The following is a 22,466-nucleotide window of genomic DNA, read 5'->3' as shown; positions in this document are numbered from 1 at the left end:
CCTCGTGGGCTTCCGTCCATGGGGTCGCACAGAGTCAGACACGACTGAAGCGACTTAGCAGGAGCAGCAAAGGATATATGGAGGTTCTTTGTTGCACTTTTATTCTTGCAGCTTTTCTATGCTGCTGCTGCTGCTGCTGCTAAGTTGCTTCAGCCGTCCCTAGGATTCTCCAGGCAAGAACACTGGAGTGGGTTGCCATTTCCTTCTCCAATGCATGAAAGTGAAAAGTGAAAGTGAAGTCGTTCAGTCGTGTCCGACTCGTAGCGACCCCATGGACCTCAGCCTACCAGGCTCCTCTGTCCATGGGATTTCCCAAGCAAGAGTACTGGAGTGGGGTGCCATTGCCTTCTCCACAACTTTTCTATGAGAATAAACTATTTCCAAAGGAAAAGTAAAGGTCCCATGTGAGCTTTGGGGGAACGAGAGTAACAGCAGAGAGGCGAGGCTGAAGCTCTGTTTAGATGGCAGCACATTTCTTCTTTGTTAACTGCTGAATCTCTAGCACAGAACCCAGGTCAATAAATATTTCAGGCAGGAAGGAGAAAAGGGCAATATCCCATGGGGGAGTGAGGGCTTGGAGCAAGGACAAATGACTGATAGTTTACAGCGGCGCTTGGGAATCAGCGAACTGCCTCTACTTAGAATGAGACCACAGGCACAAGGTGTGACGTGGTGTATACCACACACTGCACTACACTGCACAGGCCTTGGTTCTCACTGCTTACTGGCTTACTAAGAGTTCACTTAGACCCACCTTGGGCCCACCATTTAACCTTCCCAGGCCTCAGGGTCCTCACTGATAAGATGTGGGAGGTTACTAACTCATTCACCAAGCAATTACTGGATGTCTCCCATATGCCAGGCCTTCAAGTCATGTTCCCTGCTCTCTAGAGCTTTCATTCTGGAAACAATCTTACAACTGACTACACTAAATAATTTCTTGAGGTCTTTTCCAACCCTGAAAACTCTATATGAAAATTCTGGGGCTTTTTACTTCAAAAATAGGAATTAATTTAACCTCTCGGAAGAACTTACAACAAAAGCATGCTCTCTTAAAGGTGAAAATACACCCAAGATATCCTATGTTTCATAACTTAAAAATCTGTACACACAGGCAGGGCAATGCCTGAGAGCATATATAATTAAGCCTTCTGCAAACGATCAAGGTGATTTTAGTTGCCAAAATTCTCATTCCTTGACAAGTTATACAAATAGCAAGAATTTCAAAAATCTAACTGGGCAAAGTAGCTACAAAAAAACATTATTAAGATAGAAATACATTTTTAAAAGCAATAAATTTATCAATGAGAAAAATAAGTTTGAAGTGTAGATTAATGATTAGTATTAAAATTACAACATCAAAAGTATTTTAATTTTCTGCTTCATCAGTCCTCCTCATTCACAGTCAACTAGCACAAAAATGGTTACAAAGGCTAATTTTGTTAAAGACCTTGGAGAAAAGAGGAAAGAACTGCTCCTTCATGAATACTAAAGATGATAAAATAGGAAACCAATAACATTTTATCACTTTATATAAATTAATCTAATTTAGAAATAATTTAGTACCATGATTTATGCAGACTTGTTATCTAGCCAAGAAAATTTTTATATTACTAGTATCAGAAGCATGGTACCTACGGTTGCCAGATATTAAACATCCACACTGATTTATATAATTTAGGAGAAATGGGAAGGGACAGGGGATCAAAAAATATAATTATGAGATTCCAAATGCTCAAAGTAAGGGACATATAAGAATATTATTTCCCAAATGGGTTCTCAGGAGCTAACATAGGAACATACATCCATGAAAGACAGTTGCACTCACAGGCTACAAGTTGAGATATTGAGACTGAGCATTTGTTCTTGAAAAACAACCATCCACTAACATAATTCACAAAGACCTGGACACTCTTACTATTTCTTGGTAGATGCAAAGAGGGACTTTTTTTTTTTTTTTTTTTTTAGATTTTTTGATGTGTACTATTTTAAAGTCTTTATCGATTTGTTACAATATTGCTTCTGTTTTATGTTTGGGTTCTTTGACCCTGAGGCAAATAGGATCTTAGCTCCCCCACCAGGAATCAAGCCAGCACTCCCTGCAGTGGAAGGTGAAGTCTTAACCACTAGGCCACCAGGGAAGTACTAAAGAGGGACCACTTTAAAGAGTTAACTTCCACAACTAAAGGTATTCATCTGTGGTTTTACAAAATGGTAGTTTGAAAATTTTTATCCGTAGAAATGAAAAATGTTCTAAATGTCCTTTGGATTCATGGAGTCAACACTTGACCAGATAGTAAATTACCAGATAGTGAAATCATTACTTGATCTAAATGCTACATGGATTATATGACTATTTGTAAAGTTCAGCACTTGGCTCCCCACAGAGAGTTCAGTTCAGTTCAGTTCAGTCCAGTCGCTCAGTCATGTCTGACTCTTTGCAACCCCATGAATCGCAGCACGCCAGGCCTCCCTGTCACTAACCATTTATTAGCCATGAAGACGCAAAAAAGTCAGTTGGATGTCACCAGATGAGGAGAGGCCTATCTCACAGAGCCCTGCTGCCCTCAGTGATGGAGGAACCCATGCACGATGCTCAGGCCCTCCTACAGCAGCCCTGCAATGAACACTTCATACTCACCTGGCCAACACAAAGAGATTTTAACATGCTTTCAGGTAAAACTGATTTCATGTCACAATATTCCAACGCTATTAAAAAGATCTAACCATTTCCCATAATCAGAAAATACAGAGGTTTGCAAGATTTATCTCACAGAAAATCCACTTAGAGTTTCATAACGCTCAGTCAGATCATAAAGCCCAGTTGAGTTGGATTGGCAGAATGCTGGCTTTTTGAATTAACCCTTCTACTAGATGGTTGAATATGAATATGCTTTCTCATCTCTGAAGGAGAGTGGTTTTAGTCAAAGGTTTACAGTGTTCAGAAGGGGCAAGGAGTAACAGATCACTTTGAAATATGATGAAAGCTAAGGACTTTGTTCATAGGAGGCGATGAACAAATGTATATCCATATAAACACAGAGTGTCTGGAATAATGTTTTCAGAGATTTTACAACGTCCTGAAGCCCAGCTACAGGTTCTGCTTAGAATTCCCCATGACATGGCTTCTCAAATCCTTTCTAGCTCTGCTATGCCATGCATGCTGTAGACTGGGGTGTTGCTCATATCCTTAACTACACACACAAGTTTCCATCCTCTCAGTGTGTTGGTTGGTGGAGGTCATTCTCTTCCTCTAACCCCATTCTTCTAACCTGTTCCTCGAAGAAAAAGGACTAATCTCTCACTCATGAGGACAAGCCCAGTACATCTCTCAGAGCAGTGCTGCCCCCTCTTTACTGTGCTCGCAAACCACCTAGATCTGGGGAAATTGCAGATTCCAACTCAGCAGGTTCAGGAGGGCTGTGAGTCAGCATTTCTAACAAGCTCTGAGGCACCACTCCAGTAGATGCCTCCTCTCAACCCCCACCCCAGTTCCCTAAGCCCCCTTCTCAGCCCAAGGGCAGCTCACCATGGTGTTTCTGTGAAATCCTCAAATGACTTCTAAAAAGTCTCAAGTTCTTTTAAAACATTCAAATCCATCCCACCTGTCCCCAACCTTCAACTGCTCTAGAAGAAAAAATTATGTGTAATACATCATATGGACAGGGAGGCCTAGGGTGCTGCAATTCATGGGGTTGCAAAGAGTCGGACAAGACTGAGAGACTGAACTGAACTGAATACATCACTGTGTCACAATAGTAGAAAAACTGGATTTTAGGCTGACAAACCTCGGTTTGAACACCATAATCTAACATGTGGTTTTGGCCCAATGTTCACCTCTCTTAGTTTCATCTCTAAAACTGTCTGTTGGAAAACTTAAAAGAGATAATACTGGATGGAAATTATTATATATATAGGATGGATAAACAACAAAGTCCTACTGTATAGCACAGGGAACTCTATTCAATATCCTGTGATAACCATAATGGAAAAGAGCATGAAAAAGAATACATATGTGTAACTGGAGCCACTTTGCTGTATTGCAGAAATTAATACAACATTATAAATCAACTATACTGCAACAAAGGTTTTTTCAAAAAGACAGTGCTAGTAAAGCAACCAGCATTGCCAGTCCTAATGACAACCTTGATTCAGCATCAGCCCTAACCTTTCCTGATATAGAAACACCCCAAGAATAGTGGAATATAGAATCCACCAATTCCTCCTGACAAGATCTAAACCTAAATATCTTAACATCCTCTTTGTGTCCCCCTATATGACTCCAATGTGCAAAGAACGATCTGAGAAGACAAGATTTCTTCTCCTTCACAACTCTGAACTTCTAGCAACACAGGGACCTGGAGAATTAGCTTCCTCACATGTGAAGTGAGGCAGAACAAATGTCTACAGGAGCTAAAAAGTTTGCCTTCAACAACAAAACGTGTGCACCTCTCTCAATCTCTAAGCACCCCTTAGTTTTCCAGAGTAGAGAAACACAATTCTAATAATACTCAAGACTAATCTGCTGTACTCCAAACGATGGTACTGTTCTCCCAGTTCCTGTGCTTCACATTTATTTCTGCATCTATCCTTTAACAGGTTGTGAACTGTGCAGTCCTCATTATAGATTAATCAAAGCAAAACATTTATACATTCTGCTTCCTGTTGTTAAGAATCTTCCCTAAGTATTTCTGTTCACCATCAGGAGGCTATGAGTAACCTTGTGAGGTCAACTGACACTAAAGGGAATATATGTGTTTCATGCAACAAATATCTCAGCTATAAAGTTCAGACAAGTCACACTAAAAGGGCACTAAGAAAGCACAATATTAGAAGGAATACAAAATAAATCTGTTAGGAAAAAACGACTATATGAAGGTGAGCATATCACTTGCCCCTCTCACTCCTCTGCATAAAAGAGTTTCGTGCATCACTTTTGCTCAGACTAGCAAATAATTACATACTGTCCTCAATCAATAAATTAATTTAATTTAGTTTACTGATTAGATCAATATTTTAGTAAATCAACAATCTCAAGGATTCCTTGTTGGCTCAGCAGTAAACTGCCAGCTAATGCAGGAGATACAGGTTCTATCTCTGGTCTAGGAAGATCCCACATGCCTCAAAGCAACTAAGCCCACGCACCACAACTATTGTGCCTATGCTCTAGAGACTGGGAGCCACAAGTACTGAAGCTAGTGTGCCTAGACCCCATGCCCTGCAGCAACAGAGCCCACCACAATGGGGAGCCCAGGCACCGCAACTAGAGAGTAACCCACACCGCTGCAATGAAGAGAAAAGCCCTCCCGGGAACAAAGACACAGCACAGCCAAAAATAAAGAAATAAATACAATTACCTTTTGGGGGGGGAAAATACAAACAAACAATTTTAGCCCAGTGAGTATCACCCCTCACAATGCATCAAAATCACCCAAAGTTAGACAGAAAGATAGAGGACAGACAGATAGAAGGATAGTTAGACAGACAGATAGAAGGAATGAAAGGATGAAGATGGAGGACTCATCCCACTCCCAGAGATGATTTAACGAGGATTGGGTAGAACCCAACCACCAATATCTTTTAAGCACCTCAGCAGATTCTAATGTATAACTAGAGTGGAGAATCACTACTTGGTCTTTGGTTTTTAAATCGCTTTAAGAAAGTACAGACTTAAAACACATACTGAGATTATAGACTACTTCTTCCTATTTCTTTAGTCTCTCCTGTACTCTCCAACTTTTCAACAGTGAGCCTGTATTGCTATAAAAAAAATTGTGAATAAAAATTAATAGAAAACCACAAAATGCCAAGCATAAATGACTTTTATATTTTCTGCTTCTATATTCAAACACACACTTGAATCCATAATCTTATGAGATGTCCCCTCTTTCCATACCTTCAAGAGTCAGTATAAAACAGGCTATCATCACAGAAAATAATCATGATCAAATTCATGAATTCTATAGTTCCGGTGAGAGAATATGTTTTTGCCACCTTAAGTCTGGGGTTTATAACCCACCAGAATCTAATTGGTTGCCCCCACCGGAATTATGTGCAGAGTTCTGAAAATTCCCCCAGGCCCAGGCCATAACCCAGAGCAATTAATCAGAACCTCTGGGCTGGGACCCACAGTTTTTGGTATTTTTTAATATACCCAGCTGATTCCAACATGCAACCAAGGCTGGGAACCACTGACTTAAAGAATTAATTAATACAAGTCTCTAGAGATAAGCTTCTACTGGCTTGAAAGCACAATACCTTGAAATTCTGACACTGGTATAATTTCAAAAAATGGTCACTGTGGATATGCATTGATATTCAATTTCAAGTTGCCAAGGAATAAAACAGCACACTAAATAATAAATGCGTCTACTGTTCTCCTTTTTAATTGGGAATAAGTCACCATCTTCTACATTTAAATACAAGAAGTTCTGAAATCACTGTTATATGTCAGTCACACATTCTGACCAAGAAAGGAATATGGACAAGACAAAATTCGACAGGAAAAAAAAATGTTTTCACAGATTCTACATTTATTCTACCCAAGTAGGTATTATTCTCGGGATAACTTTGCTACCTAGAAGTCAGAATCGTACTCTCATGTTGCCTGAGATTCTCAGATAAAAGGCCTAGATGCTCACCATTTTCTTGTTTGTAAATCTGAAATAAAAGTGCATCTCTTTAACTTTTAAAGAAGCTCTGTTGTGCTTGATTATTCTCACCATGCACCCCCAGGCCTCCTTTCCTCCTCCCTTACTGAGGAAACTGGTGCTTTGGTTTTGGGGCAGATCTATTCTCTGCTCTCTGGGGTAAGAATTAGCCCACAGATAACACTCACTTCTGTGCCTGAAGACTTTCCAGACCCAAGCAGCAGAGAATTTTAATAGTATGCAAAACACTGCAATTAAACAGCTTTTATTAACTGTTATTTTTACATGAACAAAACCTCTATTTTCATAGTTGTACTGTGCTGATGTGCTCAGTTGTGGCCAACTCTTTGCAACCCCATGGACTGTAGCCCACCATGTTCCTCTGTCCATGGAATTTTCCAGGCAAGAATACTGGACTGGGATGCCATTTCCTTCTCCAGGAGATCTTCCTGACACAGGGATTGAACCCTATTCTCCTGCATCGCAGGCAGATTCTTTACTACTGTGCCAACTGGGAAGCCAAGGAGAGATTAAATCGCCCTCCATTTGGCTGTCCACCAACTTCTGTCACAGTATATATACCCAACAGGGAAATTCTGGAGGGTATTATTAAATGAATTCAAAACGTCTAAGAAATTCTTTTGAAGACATGGATTCATCCTTTTCCACTTTGAGGCATTACACATTTGCAATCATCTTTTCTAGAGCACACTAGGATTCTCAGCAGACTTGTCTTTTCCTTCTCAGTCCCAGAAGGTGTGATTTAGGTGTATTAGGTGTATTCTTTTGTTCTCCAAGCCAAAAGCATGAGTGAAGGGGAGAAGAAAGCGTGCGGCAGGAGAACTGATGCATTCCACAGCACAAAGATTAAAGGCCAAACTTAAGAGTGAAAAAAATAATGAAACAGGTGGTTCTTATCTCCCCTATTAAAATGAGTAAATTCATTCAGCAACATTTTATTAAACACCTCAGCGGTAAAGAATCCTGCAATGCAGGAGATGAGGATTAAATTCCGGGTTGGGAAGATCCCCTGGAGGAAGGCATGGCAACCCACCCCGGTATTCTTGCCTGGAGAATCCCATGGACAGAGGAGCCTAGCAGGCTACAGTCCGTGGGATCACAAAGAGTCAGACACGACTGAAGTGACTTAGCACACAAGCATGCACATACAATGCCACTCTATGTGTACTAGAGATACAAGTCACAGCAGTCTCTGCTACCCTGGGAGTTAGAATACAAGGAGGACAGAAATTAAACTGGTTATCACAAAACTGTTTTACTACAACAGTGATAATGCAATGAGGCAGCAATATGGGGTGCTAGGGTAGCATAAAAGGGGGAGTGATCTGGTCTGGGAAGTCAGTATAAACTTCTCTTGAGGGCACCCTTAATCTGGGCTCTGAAGGATGGGGTGGCAGCCAACCAAGCAAAGAAGGAGTTAATTTTGTGGGCAAGGAATGCAAAAGTCAGCATAGCTGTGGTGCAAAAAAGGAGGGGAAGCAAGAGAAGATTGGCAAGGCAGTCAGGTACCGGTGGGAAGAGGCAATTTTGCTCCAGACATACTGAGTGTGAGGACCAGCAGGCATCAGTGGAGCCATCAGATAGGAAGATGGACATCTGAGCGTGGTGCAAAAGAGGAGCCATCTAAGCCAAGTACACACTGATGGGAGCTATGGATGTAGAGATGGGAAAAGCTACAAGAGTGGGTGAAAAATACACTAGGCTATGGGCTTCCAATTTTTAAAAAATCTGAATATCCCTTTGGAATCAACAGTTTGCACTTATAACAACCCCAAACATACCTGCTTCAAGGAATGAGCCCTAAAAAACATATAAACTATCACCATTCAATTGGATGACTTTTCATGTACACAGAGTAAAGGACCAAGCTGGAATTTTCAATCTTTGTTTGTGATTATAAATACAATCACTAATAATTATTACTTTGATCAAAGAAAAAAATCTGGATCTTTTGTATAACTAAATTAAATAATTATGCTGCCCGGGAAGAACCCTGAAACTACTTGTGGAAAGACATTTCATCCTCTCATCAATCTCTGTGCATACATTAGGCACAGAGTAGGAAAGACAATGGGGAAGATGAGAGCGCAAAGGAAAATTAATTATAATTATGGAAATGCAGCTTAAAGAACAAAGGCTTAAATTTGTAACACAGGTCTAAGGGGACGTAATTCTCATAAGTAGCCATTTAAAACGTGAGAAGTCTGCAAATCAGAAGGGAAAGTTGACTGTTTATTAGATATTTCTTTCTAACTTAGTTAAGTGGAAAATTGGTATTCCCAAGCATAAAGGAATAAAACAAGCAGTAGCCTGCCTGCTTGGCTGGACTCCCAGTGACCAGAGGTTTGAGAGAATTTGAGAGATTATCAGGAAGGGCCAGCCAAGGATATCACTTAACCCAACAGGCTCATTGCAGACAACAACTAAAGCTTCAAAGACCCAACACTGTTCACTTCTCATCCACCAGGGCTTCCCAGGTGTCCAGATCTTCAATTTGCCATTTTCGTACACACTCCACCTGGGTCTCTTCATGCCCTCCGTCATTACAGAATGTGAATGACCTTGACACGGAAAGCGTGACAAAAGAGAACACAGTGGGTCCAGTCACCCCCCCCCAGAAGCCCACTGAATCAGATTCCCAATGGGGAAAAAAGGCTGAGACATCTCACCACAGATTTTTATAAATCTGATCGTTGTTTGGTTCTGATTAGTCCAGATACACAATCTTGCAAGAAGCAAGCACAATAAAGAACACCAGTACCTTTGGGAAAAGGACATCACTTGAATCCAAAATGTTAGTGGACACAGACCGGCCTGGCATGGCTCTACAGAGGACCAAGGAGAACTGCCAGGGGTGAGGAGGTGGGATTCCATCTATTCAAAATCACATGACCTGAGTCCCTATTGCGTGTACAGCCTCGGCACATGGAATAGCACAGACAGTACTCTGAGAATTAAAATCAGAGCACCAGTCATTCCCAGAGACAAGCGGGGGAAGAGCTCATTTCAGTTCAGTCAGGTCACTCAGTCGCGTCTGACTCCTTGCTACCCAGTGGGCTGCAGCACGCCAGGCTTCCCTGTCCATCACCAACTCCCGGAGCTTACTCAAACTCATATCCATCCAGTTAGTGATGCCATCCAACCATCTCATTCTCTGTCGTCCCCTTCTCATCCTGCCCTCAATCTTTCCCAGCATCAGGGTCTTTTCCAGTGAGTCAGTTCTTTGCATCAGGTGGCCAAAGTATTGGAGTTTCAGCTTCAGTATCAGGCCTTCCAATGAATTTTTAGAACTGATTTCCTTTAGGATAGACTGGCTTGATCTCCTTGCAGTTCAATACCACAGTTCAAAATCATCAATTCTTCAGCACTCAGCTTTCTTTATAGTCCAACTCTCACATCCATACATGACTACTGGAAAAACTATAGCTTTGACTAGATGGACCTTTGTTGGCAAAGTAATGTTTCTATAAAAGAATAATTCAGATAATTCAGAGAGGCTTCCTAAGGCTTATAGGGGAAGCGCCCATAACAGTGTGAGAAGAGACAGAGACAGAGGTCAGCAGGTCTGGGAGGAGGACAGGAGCAACTTTATAGCCGGCCCAACCTCCAGAGCCCACAGAAATCCACATGCAGAAACACGGAGATTAGAAAAGGGGCAGGGACCAGGCAGTCACCCGCGCCCCCTCACCAAGAGTCCTCAGGGCAAGGGAAGCCAGGCCTCAGCTAGAGGGAATTAGAAATGGACATTGGCTGGGGCTGAAGGGAGACAGCAGCTCCTCTCTGCAGAGTCTTAGGTGACAGAGGGGTCAGAGTGAAACCAAATATTCATAGAAGATGGAACCAAAGTCTTGATCATCTCACCACCAATGACAAACAAACAGGGCTGGGGTGTGGCTCAAAGGCCTTTGCTTCCCCCGTCCCTCTTCCTAGTACCAAAATCTGAGGATTTTGAATTCTTCTTTAAGGGGAAGAACTATAGCAGGGCCAGAAGAATGCCCACTCTCAGCCCTGAGCCAGGGGTAAGGGAGGAGACAGGATTTAAATGAGTTTGACTTTAACATTTCAAACTGGACTAGACCTCAACTAGGCTCCCCAGGTGGCACAGTGGTAAAGAACCCACCTGCCAATACAGGAGATACAGGAGACTTGGGTTCAATCCCTGGGTCGGGAAGATCCCCTGGAGTAGGAAACGGAACCCACTCCAGTATTCTTGCCTGGAGAAATTCACAGCCAGAGGAGCCTGGCAGGCTACAGTCTATAGGGTCACGAAGAATCAGGAGCAACTAAGCACGCATGAGCACACAGCACCTCAATAACCAAAAGTAGCCAAAAAGTAATAGAATTTGCCCCAGATGTTGCAAAGATTATTTTTCAAAGTAGTAATTGGTGAAAAATAAAACAATTTTGTGTATGTTAGTGTTAGTCACTCAGTCTTGTCCAACTTGTGATTCCACGATCAGTAGCCCATCAGGTTCCTCTGTCCATGGGATTTCCGAGGCAAGAATACTGGAGTGGGTTGTCATTCCCTTCTCCAGGGGATCTTCCCAACCCAGGGATCAAACCCAATTCTCCTGCATTGCAGGCAGGTTCTTTACCATCTGAGCCACCAGGGAAGCTGTTTTAGTAATTGGTGAAAAATAAAACAACTTTGTGTATATGCTACAATAAATTGAGAATGCTCAATAAACAAGTTATAAATGGAATGCCCATCATAAAGAAAGGGGGGAAGAGGAGTAAAAATAATGAATTTTGAATTTTGATATAAAAAGCATTTCACTGAGGTTTTGAGAATTTTCTCTGTCTCCAAGAGATGAAGGAAGAACATCATGTGACCATAAGATTATAGAGTAAGTCTGCCTCACCAGCTCACAATAAAGTTTATGTCTAACTACACACAAGTGTCTACTTTTGTTAAGGCCTGAATGGCGAACTCTAACTTGTCACAAGCGAGGATTAAGTACGCAGACCAATTTGGTTGGTTGCTGCTGTTGTTCAGTCATGTTCAACTCTTTGCAGGCCAGGTTTCCCTGTCGCTCACCATCTCCCGGAGTTTGCTCAAACTTATGTCTACTGAGTCGATGATGGTCAGTTAATTCATAGCAAATTCTTCAAACAGCCTCTATTTAAAAGTGGCCTGAGGAGGGGAGGTGGGGAAACAAGCATTTCTTGACATTTTAACACATAGGAAGATGTTTAGAGGTTATCTGTCCTAAATAGCAGCATTTGCTGACATGGAAACTTGTTCCAAAGCACAAAGTTCACAGCAACCCAGTGGGAGGGTGACCCCTGCAAGAGGCCTCACTCTTTTTGCTGAGCCTTCACTGCCTCTGGCTATTTGCAAGATGCCCTTAACATCACTGACCCGTCCTCCATGCTTTCTGCCTGAGTATGGGGCTAAAGAGGAATCCACTGGGCAAAGCTGCTTCCAAAATTAGTTCTATTAAATTTACAACATTTATATATATTATGCATTCTCTCCTTTAAGGCCTTTTTTTAACTCTTTGTCTCAATTTGTCTTTGAAGTTTTTTCCATGTAGTGTTCCTCTCCAAGAAATAATACTTTTGATCTTAATGATGCCCGCAATATCTTGACTATCATTGCATTAATAGGTATTCTCTATGCACTGGTATTTTTCTGGACCCAGAAGAGAATGTTTATACAGTCATTGGCTGGAAAAGCTAGGCTTTGACTCAGTAAAACAATGACACTCTTAAAAAAAAAAAAAAAAAAAGGTAGTAATGCCCCAAACCCCTAAAGTAGGCAGGCTGCTTAAGTCATAACTTGCTAATAAACTGGCCTAAATTAATAAGAACCCTAATTCACTTCTATATAACTTCATTCTCCTTGCATATTTACCAGGCAGGATCTGACAGGATGAAATTCCAGTGAGGTAAACCTCTCCACTCTTCTTCTGTGAATAAATGACATTTGTCCTAAAAACCTGTCAGTCCTTGCTACTGGTCTCTCTATGATCAGGAAGGACTTAGAAAAACACACACACACACATACACACACACACACACCAACCCCCCACAACCTCCACCCAAAGGGATATGCTGCTTTTTGCCAGTGCAAAGGTAACTACAAATTTTACAGTCAAATAAGAATCCTACTTATGTTGGTTTTCCAGTATTACAATTATAAAAAGCAATGCTAGAAATAAAAATTAAGTCATCTCCAAGGTGACTTGGAGAAACTCAAATGTTTGAAAAAGCTTGTGTGCATTAGAAATTATATATGTTAAATAGTAAATATACTGACAATTGGTTTAAGTATCTGTGTCCCAAATCAGATAAAAATGAAGCAATTCACAACAGCCAAGAGAAAGAGCTGAGGATACAGGTCATTTTCAAATGAGAACAATTTACGAAAATATCAGCCATTAAAGCAAGGTTCATACTACACAAATTATTCTTTGCCCAAGTTTTTTCTCTATATCAAACAAATTAGAAACAAAATCCAACTAGAAAAAGCCTCTAGCAACTGGCTTCTTTGATAGGCTTATAATCCCTTTGGATTCAATAGACTCACTAAAAATCGGGGCAAAGGACAGACAAGTGGGAAATTAAAAAAAAAAAAAAAAACCTCATCATAATTCCTACCAGAGGTCTTCTCCTCACTGACACAGAATTAAGTCAATTCAACCAGCTCATTACTGTTAGCCAGCACCCACCATTTCCTACCTGTTCCAAATATTCTATTCCTAGATCAGGATTGTTGCAAAAATGAGAAAAGATAAAAGACTGGACAGAAACTGAAGGTTAGTGTTACTCTTTGGTTTGTGGGATTGTGGGTAATTTTCTACATTGTTCCAATGAGAGCTCACCTCCTCTATATTCGGAAAAAGAGGCTATGAATGCACTTTATGAACTGTGAAACAGTATACAAATGTTACATTTTTATTTTTACTTTTCTTGACCTCTATAACCCACCTGTAAGCTATGTGAGAGCTTGAAGGTGCTCAGTGGCTTTAGAGAGTTCCAGGAAAACATCTACCTCTGTTTTATTGACTATGCCAAAGCCTTTGACTATGTGGATCACAACAAACTGTGGAAAATTCTTCAAGAGATGGGAATACCAGACCACCTAACCTGCCTCCTGAGAAATCTGTATGCAGGTTAAGATGCAACAGTTAGAACCAGACATGGAACAATGGACTGGTTCCAAATTGGGAAAGGAGTACGTCAAGGCTGTATATTGTCACCCTGCTTATTTAACTTATATGCAGAGTACATCATGCAAAATGCCAGGCTGGATGAAACTCAAATTGGAATCAAGATTGTCGGAGAAATATCAATAACTTCAGATATGCAGATGATACCACCCTTATGGCAGAAAGCAAAGAACAACTGAGGGGCCTCTTGATGAAAGTGAAAGAGGAGAGTGAAAAAGCTGGCTTAAAATTCAACATTCAAACAATGAAGATCATGGCATCCAGTCCCATCATTTCATGGGAAATAGATGGGAAAACAATGGAAACAGTGACAGACTTTATTTTCTTGGGCTCCAAAATCACTGCAGAAAGTGACTGCAGCCATGAAATTAAAAGACATTTGCTCCTTGGAAGAAAAGCTATGACAAACGTAGACAGCATATTAAAAAGCAGAGACATTACTTTGCCAACAAAGGTCCATCTAGTCAAAGCTATAGTTTTTCCAGTAGTTATGTATGGATGTGAGAGTTGAACCATAAAGAAAGCTGAGTGCCAAAGAACTGATGTTTTTGAACTGTGGTGTTGGAGAAGACTCTTGAGAGTCCCTTGGACTGCAACGAGATCAAACCAGTCAATCCTAAAGGAAATCAGTCCTGAATATTCATTGGAAGGCCTGATGCTGAAGCTGAAACTCCAATACTTTGGCCGCCTGATGCTGAAGCTGAAACTCCAATACTTTGGCCACCTGATGCGAAGAACTGACTCACTGGAAAAGACCCTGATGCTGGGAAAGATTGAGGGCAAGATGAGAAGGGGACGACAGAGAATGAGATGGTTGGATGGCATCACTAACTGGATGGATATAAGTTTGAGTAAGCTCCGGGAGTTGGTGATGGACAGGGAAGCCTTGGCATGCTGCAGTCCATAGGGTCGCAAAGAGTCAGACATGACTGAGCTACTGAACTGACCTGAGTGGCTTTAGTCATATCCCACTCTTTACGACCCCATGAACCATAGCCTGCCAGGCTTCTCTGTCCGTGGGATTTTCCTCGCAAGAATACTGGAGTGGGTTGCCATGCCCTCCTCCAGGAGGTCTTCCCAACCCAGATCTCCATCATTCAAGGTGGAGTCTTTATCACTGAGCCACCAGGGCAGCCCATCTAGCCCTCATTTTACAGTGGCTCTTTTCTCCTGGGAATACTACTTAAGTATGCATATTCTAAAAGTCTATTATCTTGCAGAGGAAATGGTTCTTTTCTGTTTATAATGAATGGGGTTTTGTTTCATTTTGTTTGCCTTGGTTTTGTAAGGAGAGTTACCAGCAGACCTGGAGAAGCTCCTCTAAAAGAAATCTGACCTTTCTAACTCAACATGTCCTGTCCCTTATCTTTTCTCAGAAATGTTCAGACATTCTCTATAAAAATTATATTACTAGTGCTCCCTTGGCTTAAAATATACTAAGAATCCTCACAATTCTCCATTAAGTTAAATAAACTCCTGTCTTTACAGGCATTATTTTTCTGCAGAGGTAAATACACAGCAAGAGCAGAAGCATCATACTTTTCTGAATTACATAGCCTTTGGCACAGAGATCCAAATGATATTTTATACTATCAGAAATACTTAAAGCTACTGCTTTACTATAAATGAAGAGAATCATAATTCTAATTGGTTTTAATCCTTTTAATCTTGAGAAGATTTGCTATCTCTAAATCCTCTCAAAAGAGAAATTCCTCAATGTAAGAAGGAACCAACTCATATTTTAAGTATTCTGCTGCCCCCTTGTGTATCTCACGTTTAGAAACAAGACAGCTCCCGAAACACATACAAATGTAAAGCTCAGAAATACTTCAATGGAATCTTGGAACCTAGAACTGGAAAGAACCTAAAAAATTACGGAGAATGGCACACTCATTTCACAGAGGAGAAAACTGAGATCTGAAGGATTATATAACTTGGTCAAGATCAGATACGGTTAGTTAATAGGAAGCAAACACTGCTGAATAGAACTTCAACCTCTCAGAGTGTTAATTGCTCTATTAAAATGGAGATGGAGCCTGGAAGAAAACACTGGGGTTCTGGAGTTAAGCAGATATGAATGTGATTTTGGATCACCACTTTGCACCGTCCGCAAACCTCTTTCCCCATCCACAAAATGGGATGAATAATAACAAGGGCAAAGGTGTTAAACGGATTCGGTAGGACCATGTTTCTCAAGCCGTCAGCATAACTACCAGCAATACAGTAATTCACTAAGTGGTAACAAAACTATACAAATACATAGAAAATTGTTTTTAAGTTGTTATAGCCTTTAGATGTCTGGACAAAGGTATTCTAAAATAACAAATGAATAAAACCTGAACTTTTTCAAAACTGGCACAAAACTTGGAAAAAGAATGCAATTTTTCTAACTCCTGTGTTTCCTTGATTATCATATTTTTTTTATTACAAGTAAATTTGTAACAGAAAACACCACACTTTGTAACAGCAAACAAATTTGTAAATTTTTAACAGCAAACACTGTGTGAAGAGATGAAGCTAGGAACAGGGTCCTTAGGTGAGGCTCACAGGAAAGCAAAACAGAACTCAGTGCCAAAGTGTTAAGTTACAATATTTTCATCTCCTCTGCTAAGAGGTCTTCACCAATACAATGCCGAGAGAGAGTCAGCCTGGAAGAGTAGAGGCTAAAATTTTAGCTCTGACTTTGCTAATAACTGGTTATGCCAACTTGGCCTGGTCTTTTCCTCTCTTCCTCCCTTTCTTGACCTGTAAATGAAGGCGTCCTCTATCTAGCAAAGTTCCGTAGCAAGGTGGTATAATGAACGTGAAAAAAACATGGCAAAGCATGCTTTGACAAAGTAGAGTTAAGTTTATCTTAAAGTTAATCTAAAGCAATAAAAAACATTATGTCTGCACTAACTTGCGGAAGAAAAACCAAACTGACAAAGTAGAAGGCAGGTTAGGTTAAGGATTCTGTTCAGCAGCACTCTACTCATGAAATCTCTCTTCTCGCTACAGTTCCACTAACTCTTGGTGGAGATCACTCCCCAAATCCTGCCAACACACGCGTTTCAACTCGAGTCAGTTTCACCCAAGGGCATCCTGATATCAGGATTGACAGAGCTTACCCCTAACTGTCTATCACAAGACAAATACAGCAGCAGGGTAATGGCAATTCATCTTAGTTTGTCATGAAAATGACTAATGTTGACCATTCTGATTTACAGCCACACTCGTCCACCCTGTTACATGAAAATGACTAATGTTGACCATTCTGATTTACAGCTGCACTCGTCCACCCTGTTACTGGTTACGTGCCATGACCTGCTCTGTTTTGTACGGTGCCTGATGGAACGCACACACCAGGCTCATTATAAGCCCTGATTGATGATCCACCAATATTAACTGAATACTACATGTGGGTCTAGCCCCTCAAATTTCAAACATCAGAAAGGAAGGAATATGACTGAAGTTGATAGCATGGAAGAGGAGGAAAGGCCCTGACATAAACTAACTTTCAAGGTAGAAAGTGATGATGCGGTTATGGTTGTTGAGGTGGGGCATGCCAATTCCAGTTGTGGGCAAGGAGTCCGGTGGGGCTTCTTGGGTAATTTTTCATCAGCAAGTTAACTCAAGCTCTTGGTTCAACCCGATAATTATACCACATTTGCATCCGGAGTGCTGGAATAAAAGTGCTGTCAGAAACAAAAGATCCAACTACAGGAGTAGAAAAGGCAACTCACCATGAAACGGACTGTTGTCCACCAGAAAATGCCTGCGGTACTGCACACAGTTCCTTTTCTCCAAGTTCCAGTAACTCATTGTCAGAAGATTGCTGGCACAGCATCAAAACCAAATTGCCCTGTCAAGGGAAACAGAATGAGACAAAAAAAAGAAGAAAGCAGCAGCCACATGCCCACACTGGCTGCCTGATGCTTTCAGTCCCCAGGCATTCGGGGACAGCACACAGGGCTCCCACCTCCTCCACACGGGGAGCTGGTACCACCCCCCCAGGCCCCAAGAAATTCCCCAAAAGTTTTCCCACCCAGTAGAAGGTCCTTTAACACAGCATCGCTGGAGCTTTTTCTAATAGTGCCTTACAGGGCTCAAAGTTACCGCTGTCCTGGGGGAAAACCAAGCCACCACCAGGGAACAAGTTTTAAGACTGGTTTCTGTGCTCCAGGCCTCGCCCACTCAGCCAGGACTCAAACCAGCCCATGCTGGTCGCTTTTCAGGAAAGCTCAATTGCAGGAGGGAAGGTGAAAACAGAAGGGTGACTGTCATTCCCAGTTCTTGACTTTTTAAGTCAACACCACTCTGGAGGACTACATTTATGATCCGTCCATGGAGATCTTGGAAACTGTAACATGTCCATGTAGCCAGGGGTCAGGCAAACATAGTAACAAAGCTTGTCTCCCTCTTCTGGACTCACTATGGGTGCCACTTAGGACCACTAGGGCCTGCCTCTGATCAGACTGAGCTTATTTGTGTAACCAGAGCCGGGTACACAAGCAGTGGGTCTGGCTTCTCCAGAAGGTTTGCTCCTCCACAGAAAGAGAAACACAGTGCTAACCAGAGCAAGGACTTAAAAGGCAGAGATCCGAGCTGATGAATTAAATGCCTCCAAAAGCTGATGTGCATAACAAGGTTCCCTTTGTTCCCAGCATTTGGCTAAAGCAACTTTTCAGAATTCCAACTCCTTTTCTGATCACAAAATAAAGCCAGGGAAAACCAAGCAAGGCTGGCACGAAGGAAAACCAACAGGTGGGTAACAATTTGTCATCTGTCCTATTAAAGCAATCTAGACTTTTGTAAAGGCAGTCAGTAAGTGCTGATGAAAATAAACAACCAGAGCTGTGCCTATTCATTAATGGAACCACAACTAGTAGAGGTTCCTAAAGCTCTTGCCAGCGCTTCTCCTTGGCTCCCCAATGTTCATTCTTCCTCCCTCCCCTAACCACAACCTCACCTACCTTTTCTCTGGCTCCAGGACGAAGTGCCCACTCTGGCTTCGAGTCAGAGCAAATGATTTTCTCCTCTTAATACCCCACTCCCACCTGACTTCTGCAAAGACTCAGCGGGTAAAGAATCTGCCTGTAATGCAGGAGACACAGGAGACAAGAGTTCGATTCCTGGGTTGGGAAGATCCCCTGGAGGAGGAAAATGGCAACCCACTCCAGTATTCTTGCCTGAAAAATGCCATGGACAGAGGAGCCTGGCGGGCTACAGTCCAAAGGGTCACAAAGAGCCGGGCACAACTGAGGGACTAAGCACACAGACACTCGGCTGAACCTGGCTGCTTCTCCCACTCCCTCAGGCTGAAGACGAGTCCCGTCCCACCAAGATAAAATCACCCCTGCAACCAACTGTAAAATGGGACAGAAAACAAATGATTATGGCGACAACCCTCCCTGCCCTCTCCCCACCCAATACACCATACTACAAAGATTGTCTTAAGTATTCTAGTTATATAGTTAGATATGCTCACCAATTTTTTTAAAAAAAAAAACTCAATACTGAAATGCATCAAAAATATTTTCATCCAAAATCGCCACTTGCCTCATTTCATGTCCCTTTCCTGGAATGATAACTTTGGCTTGGTGTGCGTCATTCCAGTCTTTTTATGCATTTACTTATTTATACATACATTCACTTCTGGGCTTCCCTGGTGGCTCAGATGGTAAAGAATCTGCCTGCTATGATGGTGACCTGGGTTTGATCCCTGAGTTGGGAAGGTCCCCTGGAGGAGGGCATGACAACCCACTCTAGTATTCTTACCTGGAGAATCCCCATGGACAGAGAAGCCTGGCATGACACGGTTCATGAGGTTACAAAGTTTTGGACATGACTGAGCAACAGCATATTCATTTCTATATATATCCATGTATTCACTTTTGCATACACGTATACATTATGTTTTTAATAAGAATACTTTTTACGAACTAGAAATAATTTTCAGTAATACCAGTAGTAACTATTTTCTACAAAAGTATAATTATGATTAGAAATATTTTAGGTTATCCAGAATTAAGGAGAGCTCTGTCTGTATTCATGCTAATTTTTCCTTACTAACTTGATCTTACAATTTGGTTTTTTAGTCCTTATTTTATTTTTATTCTTTTATTATTTTTTATTCTTTATTTCAGTCTTTATTTTGCTCTCTGTTCATTTTTAATCCAAGTAAGATTAGTGGGATGGGAAGATGAAAAAAAAAAAAGGTGCATTTGTACATAGTTAAAACTTACACACACATACCTGACCCTCATTTGGCCCTTCCTTTTAATCAGATGTAGGGAGAGATGAGGACCTTGGAGTAAGTGACTCACTTCTGCTGCTAGGGTGAGCAGCAATGGGACTTAAAGTGGTATGTTTGGATGACGAGCTCTGCTGGGTAGGTGTTTTTAAGAGGAGGGGACTCAGTTTAAATGATTAAACTAGAACACAAAGATAAGTAATTGAGCACTATGGTCACCAGGCTGTGTGTCCCCTATTTTGGTTAATTACTGGCATGTCTTACCTCCCCTGCCATCTGTTCGCTGCTGAAGAGCAGACAGTAAGCTGCCCCTGAGCTGTGCACACACTACAGGCCCTTGGTAAACACGAGTGACGCCTTCGTCATACACCCCACTTCCTGAATTCCCTCCAGTCTGAGACTGAAGGAAGTGCCCGCTCTGGCTTCCAGAGTCAGAGCAAATGATTTCAAAACTGAGAGGTAATGGAGGTGAAGGTAATGAATGGAGTCAGTAGGATAGAGGCAGGGGGAGCAACCGCTACGCAACAAAGCCAACCTTAGCCACAACCAGAATTAGCTGAGCCAGGGGCCAGGTGCTCACTGAGGAAGAAGTAACTGAAAGGGACCTTAGAAACCAGCTCAGCCAAATCTCATGCAGTGTAGCCAGAAGGAAAGTAGGTGTAGCTCAGAAAGTAGGTGTAACTTGCAAGACCGCATTGCTAGCTCCTCAAGAAAGCTAGCAGGAACTCCAGTCTCAGCAGTCCCAAAGCAGGAGTCTTTTGAGTGTTTTGTGATCCCATTTGTGTGAACATAATGAGTGAAAATTGCCACTAAAATACACTTTCATTGATTTAATATTTGCTATTTAATATATGTTACATTTGGAACTCTATAGAATATTTAAATCTCTAATCCTTATTTAAAAATTAATAATTGGCAGTGACTAAGGAATATCACCTAAAGAAACAACTCCTTAAAACTAGTTTCAAATTCTGCCTTTGAAACACGGTTAATCTAAATTTTTTTTAGTGGATGGGAATGTCACATAAAATGCTTATATGTGTGTATTTATCTTTAACAATTTATTTTCATCCATTTTTAGTGCTTGAAGCAAGTAGAAAAACCAAAAAAGAACTTATATAGTGGTATCACTTATCAGCCAAAGACAACTGCCATGGACACTGTGGTCCTTTTTTTTTTTTTTTTAAACAAAAACTAAACTCTATTTTTTGAAGCCTTTTTTTTTTCACTTGATAACTTACTAATATATTGTGACATTCTAGACATATGAATAAACATATTTCTACAGAATTACATATGTGATTTGAATAAGAAATTGTAATCAACTCTACTCAGAATCTCCCAACTCCAAAAACTCTAAAGCAGCAATAAGAAATAAAAGAAGCCAAGTAAGCATGCAGACAGGATTCATGTTCAGTTCAGTTCGGTTGCTCAGTCATGTTCGACTCTTCCCGACCCCATGAACCACAGCACACCAGGCCTCCCTGTCCATCACCAACTCCCAGAGTTCACCCAAACCAATTTCCATTGAGTGAGTGATGCCATTCAATCACCTCATCCTCTGTTACCCCCTTCTCCTCCTGCCCCAAATCCCTCCCAGCATCAGGGTCTTTCAAATGAGCCAGCTGTTTGCATCAGGTGGCCAAAGTATTGGAGTTTCAGTTTCAACATCAGTCCTTCCAATGAACACCCAGGACTGATTTCCTTTAGGATGGACTAGTTGGATCTCCTTGCTCTCCGAGTCTGAAGAGTCTTCTCCAACACCACAGTTCAAAAGCATCAATTCTTCAGCACTCAGCTTTTATAGTCCAACTCTCACATCCATACATGACCACTGGAAAAACCATAGCCTTGACGAGACAGACCTTTGTTGGCAAAGTAATGTCTCTGCTTTTTAATATGCTGTCTAGGTTGGTCATAACTTTCCTTCCAAGGAGTAAGCGTCTTTTAATTTCATGGCTGCAGTCACCATCTGCAGTGATTTTGGAGCCCAGAAAACTAAAGTCAGCAACTGTTTCCCCATCTATTTGCCATGAAGTGATGGGACAGAGTCGGACATGACTGAAGTGACTTAGCAGCAGTAGCAGATGGGACCAGATGCCATGATCTTAGTTTTCTGAATGTTGAGTTTTAGGCCAACTCTTTCACTCTCCACTTTCACTTTCACCAAGAGGCTTTTTAGTTCCTCTTCACATTCTGCCATAAAGGTGGTGTCATCTGCATATCTGAGGTTATTGATATTTCTCCTGGCAATCTTGATTCCAGCTTGTGCTTCCTCCAGCCCAGAGTTTCTCATGATGTACTCTGCATATAAGTTAAATAAGCAGGGTGACAACATACAGCCTTGATATACTCCTTTTCCTATTTGGAACCAGTCTGTTGTTCCAG

General features: G+C 41.4%; 1 protein-coding gene across 1 annotated transcript in view; it reads right to left on the bottom strand.

Annotated features, from left to right (window-relative positions):
• The window catches only part of PLCH1 (phospholipase C eta 1), a 253,512-nt gene that overhangs the window by 204,397 nt on the left and 26,649 nt on the right, over positions 1 to 22,466 (bottom strand). Inside the window, exon 2 of the mRNA XM_061418010.1 lies at positions 17,569 to 17,687. Within this exon, the coding sequence (XP_061273994.1) occupies positions 17,569 to 17,647 (79 nt within the window). The 5' untranslated portion in view covers positions 17,648 to 17,687. The remainder of the gene's footprint in view (positions 1 to 17,568; positions 17,688 to 22,466) is intronic.

The sequence above is a fragment of the Bos javanicus genome, chromosome 1, assembly GCF_032452875.1.
Source record: "Bos javanicus breed banteng chromosome 1, ARS-OSU_banteng_1.0, whole genome shotgun sequence".
NCBI lineage: Eukaryota > Metazoa > Chordata > Mammalia > Artiodactyla > Bovidae > Bos > Bos javanicus.
The sequence above is the reverse complement of the archived record's forward strand: the minus strand, read 5'-3'. Positions and strand labels throughout refer to the sequence as shown.